The 17,471-nt window shown below is 38.4% G+C and overlaps 1 protein-coding gene across 1 annotated transcript in view; it reads left to right on the plus strand.

The window, feature by feature from the left end:
• The window catches only part of LOC110174043 (neurobeachin-like), a 783,761-nt gene that overhangs the window by 186,718 nt on the left and 579,572 nt on the right, over positions 1–17,471 (plus strand). The window contains exons 4-6 of the mRNA XM_055166710.1: positions 4,247–4,347; positions 9,283–9,378; positions 12,259–12,380. Coding sequence (XP_055022685.1) covers positions 4,247–4,347; positions 9,283–9,378; positions 12,259–12,380 — 319 coding nt within the window. The remainder of the gene's footprint in view (positions 1–4,246; positions 4,348–9,282; positions 9,379–12,258; positions 12,381–17,471) is intronic.

Genomic DNA, 17,471 nt, shown 5'->3' on the forward strand with positions numbered 1-17,471 from the left:
CAGGTTCATTGATTGATTGTATTTAACTGACCTTGACTATCAACTGTTCTGGAGACCTGTAGCATGTTTTGGGTTGATGGGGGAAACCGGCGCACCCATCCAGACACAGGGAGAAACATGCAAACTCCACACAGAAAGGCCCTGGGCGACCTGGGGATCAAACCCAGAACCTTCTTGCTGTGAGGCATGAGTGCTAGCCACTCAGCCACCGTGCCGCAAACACTTCAGTGCAGTTTGTCAGTTCCTAGAATTTGACTTAATGAATTGAATTCAAAAGTAAAGTGCATGTGATCAGCAGCAGTAAAATAAAGTATTCAGTGTAAATCTCAACTGAAAAAATCTAATCAAACCAAGTGATTGAATGATTTGCCGCATCAGCCGAGTGTGTTGCATTATTGTTAAAGGAGACGTATTATGAAGTGATATATGTCCTGGTGATGCACTTAGTTTAACCAAAAATTTCCAAGTAGTGCCAAAAAAAAAAAAAAACACAGGATAAATACTGACCTCAAAAGATCCATCCAGTTCCAGCTGTCATATATTTCACAATGTTTCATTCAAAGTCCTGGTGTTTAGACTGATTCATGTCCTTTATAGTGATGTGTGTCCTGGTTAGGGATGCAACGATATTCGATATAATATCGAATTGTTCAATACTCCAGGAGGAGAATGGGAGAGCACAGTAGCAGACTGTAGGGGGCGGTGTGGGAGGAGCTCCTGTCGCTGCTGGAGGAGGCAGAGCAGCGCCGACACAGACGTGTGAACACAGTGAGAGTGAGACGACTCAGGAGGAAAAGAAATAATGAAATCATCATCAAAGAAGGAAAAGTATGATAGCCACTTTATATTAAGAATAGACTGGCTATATTATAAAATAGAAAATAGCCTGAGAAAGCTCTGTTCTTATTTTCACTGAATAAAAATTCTAAGCTGTAAATTATTGAACCAAATGAAGTAAAACACTTCACATATAAACTACAACTTTACAGTAGTTGTACTGTATTGTATTGTATGTATTGTATGTAATGTTTCATTAGCATCAGTGTTATTTTATTATACTCATTAGCAAAAAAATTGCATGAGATTTTTTTTTTGCTTCTTAAAATGTATCGAAATCGTATCGATATCATGACCCGTGTATTGAGATATGTATCGAATTGTGAGAAAACCGTATCGTTGCATCCCCAGTCCTGGTAATACACAATTTATTTGCTATTTCAACAAAGTGGTGGTGTCAGAAGAAGCCTGTAGCTGCAGTTTGTGGTTGGCCATGTGTTTATTTAAGCTACCTGAGAGTGAAAAAGCATTGCCACACACACCACAGACATACGGCTTGTCTCCTGTGTGCAGTCGGACATGATCAGAGAGGAATGTAAAGGTTTTAAAAGCTTTATCACACTGGTCACACGTGAACGGGCGCTCTTTGCTGTGAACGAGTTGGTGACTTTTGGGCCACTCCATAAGTCTGAAGCTCATACAAGAGTTTCAGAAAACCCTAATTTTTCCAGTTATTTATTGCAGTTCTAGTTGTGCAAGTCCAATGAAGAGCTTGAAATGATACAAAGGTAAAAACTGAACAGACAGATGTTAAAAAAAAGATAAAAGACACAAAACACAAGTCCAAGCTCTGCCAAAACTACCTCAGGAAAAAAGAACAAAATGGTAAAGCTTGAAAACATGGAGTGTCCAGCACATTGTCCAGACTTAAACCCCATCGAGCTGGTTTTGGGATGAACTGGACAGAAGAGTGAAAGTCAAGAAACCTACAAGTGCCACACATTTATGGGAACTTCTGCAGCAGACTTGGGAAGAACTTTCTGAAGAATATTTGATTTTTGTTGAAAAAAGAACGAGCCACGAGTGTGTTCAGCTGTTATATCTGCCAAAGGTGGACACTTTCATGAATCAAAAGTTTAGAATACGTTTTTGACAACAGTAAACAGTAAAAAAATGGAAAAACTGTGGTGTCCTTCACTCCACATTAAAGACACAGCTTCTGTATATATTGTGTTCAGCGGTTATTTCATTGTCAGTGTTGTGTTTTCAAACTTACACAAGCAGCTTCTATACTCTCCTGTACGTCACATCATTGTCTGTAGTTCTTATGTAAATGGATGTTCATCTTTGATATTAAATGTGAAAAGTATTTTCCTTTCCTGGAAAATGTATTAAAATGTATAGTAATAACAGCTGCTGGACAATTTTGTGGTTTCTGTTGTGTTATTATTATTGTATTTGCATTGTTCTGCATGTTGTAGGAGTAGTTTGTGTTTATTTTGAATGGAAGAATGTGAAAAATTACAACGTAAAAGTAACAAAAACCTCTTCTCACTTTATCACTTTATTTGTGGCTCAGTTGTAAATACACGTCTGACATTTTTAACAAACCAAGAAAATAAAACTTGTTGATTTAAGGTAGGCTACTTTAATTATGTGTTTCGCCTTGTCCCCCGTTGATGTTCATTCATTTAAAAGCGGTAGTCAGTGTGAGATCTACTGCTTAGTAACATGCAAAAGTAAGAAAATATAAACAGAACTGAGCGTCTTTCCAGCAAATGTCAAACATGGTGGTATAAACACATAAGGGTGAACATTAGAAAGTCCAAGCTGTTTACTTACGTGGTTTGTAGCTCTGCAGACAGCTCCGGTAAACTCTGTGCTCGACTCTGTGCTACAGACGAGGCTCCTGCTGCTGTGAGCATGAGAGGAGGGGAGAGACATCAGAGGAACTAAAGCCTCCCCCACAGGAACACTCCCCCTGCCTATTCACTGCACAAGTGATAAGTGGTGGAAGAAATACTGTACTCACTTAAATGTTATAAATAATCCTTTTTAATTACTTGTGCTACTGGGTTTTGTTGTGGAAATCTTTTCTCTGGTCTTTACTCTTTTACTTTAGGTTGTGGATTAATGGTCTTGTGTTTTGCATCTGTCTAACTAATAACTTGCTCTAATCCTGTTATCTTATGTACACACTCTGACCTTGTGCCTCCATAAGAGTCTCACAGAGATGTTCACTTGTTATTCCATCATTCCACTGATTGTTATGGCCTGATCCGTGTTGACCCAGCCTTGGGCTGACCTACCCTCCTCCTGTGGTAGTGTTATGTCTTATTCTATCTTATTTTATGTGTTTGTATTATTATGTGGACTATGCTCCCCTGAGGGGTATAAAAACTCTGTATGCATTATGGTTACAGTTTAGGGACAGGATAGGCTCCAAATGTGGCCACATTCACTGTAGCCTCCTAAAGACCTGGAGTTCACATATGCGGACATTTTAAGTCCAACACATTTTGGGTTCTTCAGGCACTTAATTAAATAGTTTTAATTTTTCAATTGTGACCTTATTATGTTCCATCAAAAATGATTAAAACATAAAATTAATGTTTTATATATCAAATGTGGACATTTCTCAGAAACTACGTCATGTAAAAATACAATTTTTAGTTTTTGCACTCATCAGGTCTATATCAGCCCAAATAACAAAGAGAAATCAATAAAGCATGTTGCGTAAGAGTTCGGGCCCTAGGAGGTTAATAAATCAGACTCCTTGATTCAAGACAACTTCTCAGTTTTTTATTGATTGTGGTATAGAAATTCCACAACAGGGTTAGTTTTTTGTTTTTTTTTTTTGCAGATATGTGACATTTTAACGAGTGTATTGTTATATAATAAAGAGCTGATTACAAATGTCCAAGTAAGGCTGCAAACTGATACTTCTGCACTTGAGTTGTTTTTTTCATTTTACACTTGTTTATACACTGTGTAAATATTCTAATAGAGACATCTTCTGTCTGCAGGAAGATGTTTTGCGATTTACTGTCCTTTGTATTGGACATTGTGTGGAGTTATTTATAGTCCCAGGGCAGAGGCAAAGTGACTTCAGACAACATTATGCAGGTACATAAAAGAAGCAATTCTGCTGATTTCTGCGTTGGAAGATTATAGAGCACAATGGGAGTCAACATCGCTGTAAACAACATCACGAAAAAGAGACACACAACTGTTGGTCCCTCCTACAGATCGCTCCAGATCAGAGTTTAAAAAAAAAAATCTCAAACATGCATGAATCAATCTGAATACAACTTCAAATGGTAAAAGAGAAAAGAAAACAACTATAACTAAAGTAAACATAGATTTTGCAGAATAGGTCCGCTTTAATACCTCTTTGCTCGCGGCAGCTGTAGACTTTGTTACGTGGTGTTTGAAGCTCTGTTCCTGACACATGCTCTTGTTTCCTCAGATGTACTGGTGGACGTGTTGGGGGTCCTGGCCTGCTACAGCATCACAGTGAAAGAAGTGAAGCTCCTGTTAGGCACCCTGCAGCCAGAGGGGGCGCTGTGGGTAAGTGCGGCCCTTACACTGGAGCTCACACCTGTCTGTCAGAGCCCTCCTCTCTGTGGGACCTACAGTGTTGGGGAGTAACAGATTACATGTACTAGAGTTACGTAATCAGAGTACAAATTATGAGTAACTGTATTCAGTTACAGTTACAGTTTCAGTGAGTGGTAATTGGATTACAGTTACTTTGTTGAAATAAATGGATTACACAGAGGTATTTTCCTGTTTTTACATTTTGGGCTATATCCCCCTCCTTTTTTTTTTTTTTTTTTTCGGTAATTCCACTCATTGCCGGAAACTAAACTAGGTCTAAACAAGATCTAAACCAGGTCTAAACCAGGACAAAAACTAGGTCTAAACAAGATCTAAACCAGGTCTAAACCAGGACAAAAACTAGGTCTAAACTAGATCTAAACCAGGTCTAAAACAGGTCTAAAACCAGATCTAACCCAGGACTAAGACCAGGTCTAAACTAGTTCTAAACCAGATCTAAACCAGGTCTAAAACAGGTCTAAAACCAGGCCTAAACTAGTTCTAAACCAGATCTAAACCAGGTCTAAAACAGGTCTAAACCAGGACTAAACCAGGACTAAGATCAGGTCTAAACTAGTTCTAAACCAGATCTAAACCAGGTCTAAAACAGGTCTAAACCAGGTCTAAACTAGATCTAAAACAGGTCTAAAACCAGGTCTAAACCAGGTCTAAACCATCCTAGCCTTTGCTACTCTACAGCAAATCAAGTAATCCAAAGTATTCAGATTACGTTACTCAATTTAAATAACTTTATGGATTTGTTACAAACTGCATTTTGAGGTGTGTAATCTGTAATCTGTAGGGGAATACATTTTAAAAGTCACCTTCCCGACACTGGGGACCTAATGCGTTAGTCTCATGTACCAGTGTTTTCCAACCATGGGTGCATTTACCACAGGGCACCAGGAAGGATTTTTATATATCAGTATAAAGAAATCAAAATCTAATAGTAATAATAATTGAATAAATATTTTCATAAGAGGACAGAGCAGAGTTGAACATGAGACTTAACTGCAGAAGACTCCTGCTTCAGTCTGAGAATATTGCTTCAGTTCAGCAAGTCGGAGGAAGCCGCAATGTCCTCGTAGCTTCTGTGGCATAAGTGGAAAGTTGTGGCAAAGGGGGCGAGGAAAGTCAGGGGACGAGGCGGCAGGAACCATACCAACAATGTAGGCCATCGTATAAACTGTAAATTATAGTCACACTGGTTAAAAGAATTTGAGCGCCATAGTTTTCCCAGTTTAGCTGAGCAAGATTTTTGTGAGGAAGGAATTAATCGCCTGCCCCAAATTGTGGCCTGGTTTCAAATAAATGCCTGGTTTGTTGAATGATTGAAAGAAAATAAATGCCCTGGCTATTAGTTGCTATTTTATGGCAAACCACAAAACTATTCTCAACTATTCCAATATGTTTAACAATTTTGAGCAGCAATGAATAAAATAAACAGCAGAATGAAACACTTTGTCTGTAATTGTAGTAATTTCATTTCATTTGGGCAAAAGAAACAAGAAAAACAGCAAAAGATTTTCCCAAAAAGGAGTAGGAAGAAGAAGTGAGTCATAAAAGTGATTAAGTCAACCTTCTACATCTCAAATCGTATAGCCATAGCCTCATACAGCCTCATACAGCCTCATACATGCATCATGAATTTCAGACTTCCGGTCATCGTGCAATGTATACTGGGAAGGATTTTCCAAAAAAGTGAGCATCAAGCCGCCATGTTTGTTTTCCCAGTGGGATGCGTCTATTGACAAAGCCAATCTTTTCAAGTCTTTTGAACCATATCGATTTTGTTTCTGGTTCTGATATTGTCATATTTTAATTTTGGGATTCGGACATCGTAACTGTGTGGTTGTTGGATGTCCTAAAAGCAGAAAATGGCTAGAGAAATGGGCTTCAGGAAGTTTGCGGGCCCCATAAATGCAAAAGGGAATCAGATCTGTATAAATCTATATGAAAACCTCTGTTCAAACTGTTTCCCTTCCCAACAGAATTGAAAAATAGTGAAAAGGCGAAGGCGATGGGCAGTACTGATCCACAGGAAGGACAAAAAAAGTAACTAAAATAACTAAAATTTGACAATATCAGAACCAGAAACAAAAGCGATATGTTTCAAAAGACTAGAAAAGATCGGCTTTGTCAATAAACGCATCCCACTGGGAAAGCAAACATGACGGTTTAATGCTCACTTTTTCGGAAAATCCTTCTGAGTATGCATTGCGCAATGACCAGAAGTCCGAAATTCATGATGCATGTATATACAGTCTCATACAGCCTCATACAGCCTGAGACTTAACTGCAGAAGGCTCCTCTTCAATCTGTGCCCAGTGGACCCAATGTGGACTTTGTTCAGCATCTAACCACTGTGGAAAGACGGTTTATATGTAATATTACCACCAGCCAAACACGGTAGATTTACATTTTAATAGAGGTGACATCAGATCAACCAGAAGTTTGGTTTATGGATGCATTTGGCAGCTCATTTCAAAAAGCTGTTTTTTATACAGCAAACACAGATTCCCATGCTTTGATAACATGTCCTATATTGCGTTCAACCTGGTCTGACCATATTTATTGAAGAAAGTAATATCAAACCAGGTAGGGGAAATATTGCAACATATATGTCACATCGGTTTTTAGCCTTAAATAAGAATGAAAAATTGATGTGACCTATTTGACAATAACAAAAACGTAATAATCCACCCAATTATTTAGCTGACAGTATTTAAGTTGAAATATGTACTCTGATCAATTAAAAGTGTATGAACAAACAGAAGCACAAAATTATTATACTATACTATATAATATAATATAAGTAATATAAATATAATAAGTATTTGGTTTGGATTACAAAACACTTTTTGCTAATCTGTACATAGTGCTCACAAATTTTTACCATCCCATGAATAATAAATATATTTTATTTCTATTTAATTTGTAGTATGCAAAAAAGAACAAGTGCAACATTCTTCAGGATGCACTAGAGGCCATCGTGGGAGATGATAGTGAGTTTGAGGATGTGACATAGCTCAGATGAAAACCCTGATAACACTCTTTATAAGCCCAAAAGCCAAGACAGGGAGAGTGACGAGTCAAGTGAGTGTGATGATTCAGACAGTAGTGAATCAAGTACATCAGATGATGTACCACAACCAAACGTGAATTCAGGCACCAAAATCATCCATCCTAGGAAAAAAAAACAAGAAACTGTCCAAGGGGAAAAAAAAAATTCTTAGAGGAAGAAGCTTTGAAACCCCTGAATGCACAAAGGACCACATGTCACACATCCAGACAATATTCTTAGTCCTCTGGAGTACTTCAGAAAGTTCAAACACCACACATTGGTGTCTTTACTCCTTCACAATGTGTTAGGAGGCCACACATGTGAAGGACTACAACACGCTCATGTGAGGAGTAGACATCCTTTGCATACATTGCAAGGTGCAAGTCCACATGAGTTCACAAAGGTGGTACATCTACTTATTCTGGCACACCATCACATCTCCACCACCACCACTGCCCAAGAGGGTTTGTGGTGGACTTCCAGATAATGTTCGTACTGACCAAGTTGCACACTGGCCTGTGAAATGTGACAGCAGGGCCACTGCAAACTCTGCAAAATCAATGCAACCACCACTCTCAGTGAGAAAGGTGATGTCCATCTTTGCTTCACTGAGGAAAAAAAACAGGTCTTAGCATCTGGCTTAGACTAAAAGGCTAGAGATACTTAACAGACAAAAGAACTGAGAAAATGTTTCACACATGGTACTGATGATACAAGGGTTCTATTTCTCTTGAGCTTTTTTTTTTTTTTTTTTTTTTTTTTTGCACAGTTTCTGTTTTTAGATCTGTTGTTCAGTTCTCTGTACCTATGGTAGCTTGTTGCGAATGCCCCCAAATAGGCAGTGTTATTTATTTTGATGCATATTTGCACATTTGGCATATTTTGTGAAGCAAAGCAAAATTGAAGACGAATTTTATGTTAAACCTTGCTATTAAAGTCACAGCTTTGATATATGTTGTGAAAATGTAAATAAAAAGGTAATTTTCTGTTACCAAGCAGTAATAACTGTCAGGTTTACTTATTTTGAAATAAGGAATAAGTTTACCACTAACGCCCAATGTGACATATATGTAACAAACCAGATCTCTGGTATGAAAAAGTGTTATCCTGAAAAAAACATCAGAAATGTGTTCTATGTGGTCCATTTGGTCTGTGGTATATCACACATAATTTTCCTTTAAGGAAAAATGGGTTTGGGTTCTTATGGGTTAATAGAGATCAACCATTATGTTTTTTTCATGGCCGATGCAAATATGATGAGTCTTAACATTTGTGGAACATGAGTTTGGATATTTCAGTAAATCTAACATATAGACCCCTGCCTTCCATCTGAATTTATGATAACATCAAATTCTAAACATGAATGCAGCTTATTGTGAGCCTTTTGAGGATGTGTGACGCGAATTAGAGGCTCTACTCTGTCTGAAACTCTATTAAAATAAACCTTAGATTTAAGTCTAACACAATCTGGCCATAAAGAACTGAGTCTGTCTTGAATAACATTACAGTCACAAAGTAGCTAGTATTATCCAGCAGTTTTTTCAGTTAGTCACACTCTCCTTTTTGTTGAAAATCAAACTCCTAAACAGAACCGTGAACGCTCAGACTGACCACAGGCTTCTGAAAATGTGCTGTTTAAATCCATTTTGTATTTTTTCCTTGAGTTTTCAGACTTATCTTAAAACCTTTTCGACAGTGTTTGCCCGTGTGTGCCAATGTGTCTCCATGGTAACTGCTGAACATTCCACAATAGAGATCCATGTAGAACACCCCCAGCACGATGGCCCTGCAAAGTATCTCCGTCGTGATGTTGTTTCGGTTTTGGTTGTGTCCCTGTGCAGCCCAGACATGCAGTGAAGGTGCTGTCCGCCCTCAAACAGACGGCCCACAGACTCAGCCCCGACGCCTTCTTCAACTTCCCCGGACGCAGCACGGCCGTAAGAACTCACAACAACATCAGTCAAACACCAAATATCACAATATCACATCTGACTGTAGCAACAATGTCAATGCTGTGATTATTTTACATTATTGACGCCAAACAACAGTGAAATCCTCACATTGATGGACTTATACCGATTGGAGACTGCTGCAATTAATATTTTTAAGATTCTAATTTTGATGATAATATAGAGAGTTCTAGGGTCTAGTCACAAATATACTCTGAACGATCAGTTTGAACATTTGTAAATTTCAGCCCTTGGAAATTTCTCCAGAGAATATAATGTAATTAATAGTAGAGGTGGATATCATTAAGAAGTACATAAACGATACATACCTTGTTACATAGGCCACAATAATTATCTCAATACTGTGCGCTTAAATATTTCAAATCGATTCCATATGGTTCAGTAAAAAATAAATCTGTTTTTACAAATGGGGTCATTTTTTTGTGTTCATTTAGGTCATGTTACAGATAAGAAGAATTCATAAAACTGTTGCGTTGGTCATTGCTTATTCATCCACAGCTTATACAAGCTCAATATTTCCTTGTCCAAAGGCACATGTGCAGTTTAAATGCTCTAAAAGCTCTGATACAGAATTATAAAGTACAGTTCTGTATCAGTATATTTGCTAAATCACTACCTGTGCAAAGGTAATATGAAACACACCTGTTCTAACCTCCAAACAATGAATATGTCAAATGTATGGCATAAACAGTCACAAAATAACTTAGTAAAATATATAAAAATACTCCAGTATATCGATATAGCTGCATCTACATCCCACGATATCGATACTGTGTCATCAGTTTAAATGATACGATATATCAGTATTTCAATCAGTAGGGCAGTCTGAAAGTTCAAAATCATCACATTTTACAATTTGAAAAACAACAAATTGCCAACAAATCATTTAATTGTTTTTGTCATTAGAACATTAAAAATTTAAGTCTTTAAAGCTAAAAATAAGTGTAGAGTCCAGAAAAGTGCCAATTAGAAAACAGACACCCCTCACGTTTAATTCTCTTATTTTATTTTTATTTCATTGCTTAAAATTCATATGGTTCTGCTCTTTTGACTTAAAGTGCAATTCCTTCACTGACCGATTAGATGGCGCACGTCGCACCGCTGGTAGAAGAGTAAAACTGAGCGCCGCAGAGGAAGAAACAATCCTCTATTGTGAAGTAAACAAAACGTGCTTTGTCTATTCTTTTAACAGGTCGGTAAAACTAAAATCACAGGTTTTATGTAAATTGTCAAAGTTATAAGATATCCAAGGTTATCCTGTGTACAAAGTTTGTGAAGGGTTTCTGAGTAAAGGTTGATGGTGTTGAAGCTAACCTGCTAATGCTAAGCTAATGGTCAAGTGTAATGAAAGTACAACGTGACTAACATAAACAAACTGAACAACAACATAAACATAAACAAATCTAAGGAGCGAGGAACCACTTGAGTCATATTATTTAAAGACATTTAGTGAATTTACTAGGTTTTATGTCACATTCAAGGTGCATATTTTTATTACCAAGTTAAGTTTGGAGAGACCAGCGACACCTTATGGCTGAATTGAACATAGTGATTTTATTTGTCTAGTATTTCATGGGTTTATGGTTAAAAATATAAATATCAGTACAAGATAAAAAGAGATAAAACAGTAATTGATTTAAAGGTGAAAAGTGTAAAAGATTTTAAAAAGTATACTGTATTTTCCGCACTATAAGGCGCTCTGGATTATAAGGCGCACTGTCATTGAATGGTCTATTTTCGAACTTTTTTTACATATAAACCACACCGGACTATTAAGGCGCATTAAACGAAACACAACAGTTAGATAAGTCAGTCAAACTTTATTTAACACGTTCACAATAACTCTCAACTTTGTTCAATTGTAACACGTAAAAAAAAAATACTGTGTGAGACCCTAAATTGTTAGAGTATTCACAATAACTGATAATTGTTCAGACAGTTGGGTGATTATGGCGTCCAGCACGTCCGCATCCCTCTCGTCATTATCCGAGTCAGTGTGGTTACTGTTCCCTGGCAGTTCAGTGATGATTCTGGTCTTGGTGAAAGCTCGGACCACAGTTGATACTGATCCTTAGCCCGGGCGTCCATGATCCTTTGGCAGATCGTGGCGTAAGTCACTCGACTCTGTCTCCCTGTCTTGGTGAATATGTGTTCTCCTTCTCTCATCCACTGCTCCCACGCAGCTCACACTTTAACTTTATAACAGCCTTGAGTTTAAAGTGGGTGTTGTGAGCGTGTCTCTTGACAGGTGCATTTTGATATTAAAAGGAATCACAGTATGTATTAATCCTGATGCTTCTGACTACGGGAGTCGTAATGCTGCAAGTGGTGCGGCTTTGAAGTTTACCAAAGTCATACTAAGACACCCAAATAAACTCATACTCATTTTTTGATGAAATTAAAGGCTTTTAAGTGCGCCCTATAGTGCAGATAGGGTATTTATAGTGCTATTGGAGATATGTGCAAATGTTAATATTCATGGATTCGTGTCACTTGGATGTAATGTTATGTGCATGAGAGGAAGAAACAATCCTCTGTTGTGAGGTAAAGCAGCTCAAAACGAGCTCTGTCTATGTTTTATTAAAAGGCTTACTTCACCGAGGCATATGCCCTCTGAACCGTTTGTCAGAGGAACAACATAAGCAACGCATTTGAGTTTCAATTGTTATTTTACGTTCTCAGTACAAATTAATATTGGAGCTTTACAAAAACTAGTGGTATAGTATGTAATATATCTGTAAATCAAATGAAAACTAATGATACTGATATTGTATCTCAAATGAGCTCACATAGACCACATGTGATTCACCCACACATTCACATATGGTGCATAATGTGTGTGTCCAGGCTATAGCCTTACCTCCCATCGCCCACTGGCCTCACCAGAACGGCTTCACCTTCAGCTGCTGGTTCAGACTGGACCCTCTGGACAACAGGAGCAGGGACCAGGACAAACCCTATCTCTACTGGTGAGTCACAGCCATCTGCTGCTGTCACAAAACACACACCATACGAATGTTTGATTTGATGTCAGTACTAAAGAAAAGCAAATTTAAACCACAAAAACTATTCCGGTATGCTTAACAAATCTGAGCAGCAATGAATAAAATAAACAGCAGAATGAAACACTTTAGTATTTCTGTAGTTGTATTCATTGTAACTCATTTCATTCGGGCAACAGAAACAGTAAAAACAAAATATTTGCCCAAAAATAAGTAGGAAGAAGAAGTGAGTCATAGAACTTATTAAGTCATCCTTCTACATCTGAAATCTTATAACCATTGCCTTATACAGCCTCACATAGCCACAAAATAACCGAAATTTCCCAGTAATGCAAAGAAAAAGTCCTCACGATAAATACTGACCAAAATCCAAATGTTACATGTCGCACCAGCCAAAAAATGCACAATGAAGAAGAAAAAAAAACATATATAAATCACACTTTTTGGGGGAAATTTATTGTATAAAATCAGAGACCAGGAACCAACATTTCATCTTGACAGACAAGTTTTAGTCAAAACAATAGAACAGAGAACAACAGACTGTTAAGGTCACTTATGAACAGTTCTTCAGATAACTCTCTAACAGAACAAGCTTACCAAACTCTCCATCTCACTCCAAATCACTAAATCCATTCAATTCTTCATCCTCGGTGTCACTTCTGAGCAACTCCACGACCTCCGGAGATAAAAGGAGTGCCGCTTCCTCTTCATCAAACTCAGCATCAGTTCCAGTTAGAATTATTCCGGCCTTTCTGAATCCCAACAGGATGGTTTTGGTGTCACTGAAGTTCAGGCTTTGTCCATCAATCCAGTGACTTTCAAGAAAGTGATGTTAGACCCTCCCGGTTGTCACAAGTTTCGCACTCACTCCAAACTTTCTTTTTGCAGCCTGATTACCGTTTTTGGTTGTAAATTTCGCTACTCGCAGCTTGTAATCTGCAAAATTTGATTTCCTTTTTGGGTTCATTTTTCTCAGTGGCCAAAGTGGCATCTGTTTTAAGCCTCAGGATGGTACAATCCCCAATAAAGATTAATCAAGCCATTAGTAAAAAGAGAGCTCTTTGTTGACTGCACAAGGAGGAGATGTGATTTTTGTGATGAGGAAACAACATTATAACAGATTAGAAAACAGTACTTTAAAAATGTGAATCAAATGTAAGTTTTTCAGTAATTTGTGTTTGCCTGTGACAGTGACAGCGAGCGGTTATATGCAGCGCTTGGCTCATATTGTTATACATATTTGCAGACAGGGCTGGAGCTGTTGTGTTGAGCGCCCCCTGCTGTGCTCTTGTGTAATGAGGCGGCGTCAGACCAAACTAAAGGAAGCTCCGGCTGTGAGCGCGTCAGACACTCACCATCACACCATCACGCTCACCACAGGGACGGAGCACGCACTTAAAGGGGCCCAGCGGGGAGCCACAATATCACAACAAATGGGATTTTCAATTACCATGGCGACTGGACAATAAGTTAGACACTAATGTAAGACAATTACCTTAAAACAGAATCGGAAAAGGTGTCATTTAAATGGTGTCAAAAGGAAAAAATTAAAACGAAGGTAAAAAAAAAAAAAAGACATTACCGAAGTGGAGAGAGGATCACATACACTTAAAGGAAATATATAAAACAATTATTTATCTGTGCTACCATTTGGAGTTATTTTGTTGAATTCTCACACTTTTAACACACTTCTCTCTTCTTCTCTCAAACTAAAAAATACTTCCACCTTTTTATGTCATCAAATGGTGATACAGGAAGTGCTCCACTGTGTTTTTAAACTTCATACAGCTTCACTAGAATCATTTCGAGAATTTCAGCCCCCTGGATTTGCCTAAATCTGGCGTTACATTATTTTAGCCTTGTTGAAACGGCGTCTCTTCTCTTTGCACCAGGAGATATGGGAGACTTATGGAAGTCTTAACTGAACAAAAGATGAAGCAGAAGTATTTTTAGAAAGGGCAGTTCCGCAGCTCTCGACTGGAAATGTACATCGCTCAAAATGGACCAGAAGGGTGCTTGTTTAGTGTGAATCTGATTTGGTGTTAGTGTTGTCACGATACTATAAGGCAGGGGTCATCAAACTAAGGCCCACAAGTCAACTCAGGCCCTTCACGACCCTTTGACCGGCCCATTAACACATTTGCGTCTTGTATTTTGTTAATTTTTTTTCAATAAAAAAAAAGATATTTATATTAAGTATTTATATTTATACTTAAATAATTATATGACATATTTACATTTGCAGCTGAATTTACATGACCTGATAAGCTCGAGATCAAACAATGACATGCGCGGAGTACTTCAGTGCAGTTAAAGACAGCAAAATGCGAATGTTAAAGTATGAAAAGTTGACAGAGAGTGCTGAGTTTTCAAAAAACAGTGGACGACCGATTTTTTTTTTGTTCAGTGTAAGGACCGTGCAGTTTGTCTGATATGTAAAGAAAGTGCGGCAGTTTTCAAAGAATATAATCTGCGTCATCAGGGTCTAACAGTTCTGTTAATCTAGCCTGATTAATCAGTCGGTTTCACTTTGTGGAAACCGTCTGTCCTCACAGCATTAGGATTCGTTCGCTCGACAGTAGACGGTTACTTTTTAAATTTAACTAATCGCTGCTATTTGGTCGTGACGTATGTAATGCGCTGCTAACTGGTATATTAAGCTTTTCCCAGATCCCGTAGGAAGAAGGACAATTACGTTTTTCCCCTTGATAAAATTCACCAAACATTCTCTTTGTTCCGGCTTGAAATCCTCGATCTCTGGAATTGTTGCCAACACAGAATGTATGACTATTGGATGATTGGCTTGTGCCCGGACTCGCACTTTCGGGGTAGTGTTTTCCGATTCCTGACCTAGTCGCTGGAGAGAAATAAAATTGAGTGAGGTCACTAGGTGGCGCCAGCTTGGCTACTGTTTTACGGCTGACGCGACCCCGGCCCATCACAGTCAGCATCGATAATGTGGCCCCCAGAGAAAAAAAAGTTTGGTGACCCCTGATATAAGGAATAGACTTGATGCTCAGTACAGATTCTGAAACCATGATGATAACTGTCATGGAAAATTATCTTTTTAAATAATAAACATCCTCTGAAGCCACAACATAAAAGTTAATTTAATAACTTTGCAAAGAGAGACAGAGGACAAGTCTGTTCAATACAGGGTTGTAACTCGTCAGACTCACAAAACATATGTAATAGTGCCAAAACAAGTATTACCAAGAAAGGAAACATCTGCATTTCTGCTGGATCATGGTGCCCCAAAGCAAGGACAGTTACTCCCTAAAATGAGGAGAGCAGCTTTCTTCAAAACAGGATATAAAACAAACACAATGAAAACTGTGAATACGCACCTAGAAGCAATAACCGTATTTTCCCATTACAGTATCATAATAAAAAACACTTTCTTTAGACAATAGAATGTGATTTTTAACATTAAATTGTGGTATTTTCTTTTATATTACCATATTCTTTTATATTAGTTGCCCACTTGTTCAGGAAAGGTTAATTTCTGTGGTGTGAACGTGACTTTTTTAGTATCGAGACCTGCTCAAATGAGAATCTAGTTTCGATACAAGTTTTAATTAGTATCTGATCTTCGATACTTTTGACAAGTTTAATTGGCTGAAGTGTGAACACGCTCTTAGACCCCGAACTTCCAGCCCATCTGGCTCTGTTACAGCATGTGTGGAGAATATATGAGTCTCATTCATTTCATATAGTGAGTGTTTGAGAGCCAGACTGAGAAGCTGTTGTATTGAAGCAGCCTCTCTTGTGTCTCTCACAGAAGCTCATGGTGATTACTGTGGAAATCAATAAGACCAAAATGCTTTCGACTTGTGCCACGCTTGGTCTGGTAGTTTAAAGGGGCTTTAGAGGAAATATAGTACAAAGGATTGGGAAATATCCAGACAAAAACATCCTTTTACAGTCGATGAAGACCAACAGTCCATATATGGGCAATTGTTTTATACAAAGTTTCAGCATGCAAACTAAACTAACGGCGCAGGCCACAATTAACAAACTTTCTGGAGTTTCAGAGATTATTGTTGCACCGGGATGTAACATTATCAAAGATAGAAGAAAGCCTGAGCCTTTTACTGGCTTTATAAAGCTCCAGATTGACGGTAGAAGTGAATTTGTGCAGCTAAACGGGCTAAACACTGTTTACTTATTATGTTAGTAAACATATGTTTAATGTTAATTGACTACTTAGAAATGTGGATTGTAGACACTGATGTGACACTGAACGTACAAACAGAAAATTAATTGTCATTGCAAAACAAGAACAATGAATTTGGCAAAAGAGCGCAGGCAGACGGGCAATCTGTGCCAAACGTCAAGGTCACAGATACACTGCTGCTAGGAGACGGGGCTATCAGTGGTGTGAGCCACAGAGGAATCCAAACATGCTGCTGCACCACCTACACCGTTTCTGAGATTACAAAATTCCTGCCAAAAGTTTTGTGAATGCACCAATGGGTTAAACAGCTGACTGTGCAGTCTTGAAAAGGGTTTTCACTAAATTATTCAAGGAACTTAATAAAGTGTAGTTTAAGACATTCATCAGTGGACCTCTTCCTAACATAGACCTAAGGAAGAGGAACAAATTTGCTCGACTGTTCACGTGGCTGTTCACGTGTGCACTAGAGTGTGCGCCAGAGGATTGCACTACATTGAGAGCTTTGATCTTTTCTGGAAAAGAAAGGAACTGTTTAAGGGAAATGGCCCCCACCTAAGCAGAGGTGGAGTGAGTGTGCTCACGGAAAACCTCCTCCATGCTCTGAGGTGCTGGCCTGGACAGGGACCTGTGCAGCCAGTGAGAGAAAAGAGGAATGAGAGAAGCATCCCTGCTGCGCCAAACAGAGAACCAGCCAGCGTGTCAGCACCAACACTGCCACAACCACCTCCCCCTGAGTAAGTGAATAAGTCAGCAGCAGCACCACCACCTCCACCTATCCCAGCAAAGAATTCATCACCAGCATCAACAGAGATCTCAGACCCAGCAGCACATTATATATAACGCAATAATGTGTCCTATCACAGCTATACAGACAACACTCA

Source organism: Boleophthalmus pectinirostris, unplaced genomic scaffold, assembly GCF_026225935.1.
Source record: "Boleophthalmus pectinirostris isolate CB_2022bp ecotype Guang Dong unplaced genomic scaffold, ASM2622593v1 HiC_scaffold_9, whole genome shotgun sequence".
Lineage (NCBI taxonomy): Eukaryota > Metazoa > Chordata > Actinopteri > Gobiiformes > Gobiidae > Boleophthalmus > Boleophthalmus pectinirostris.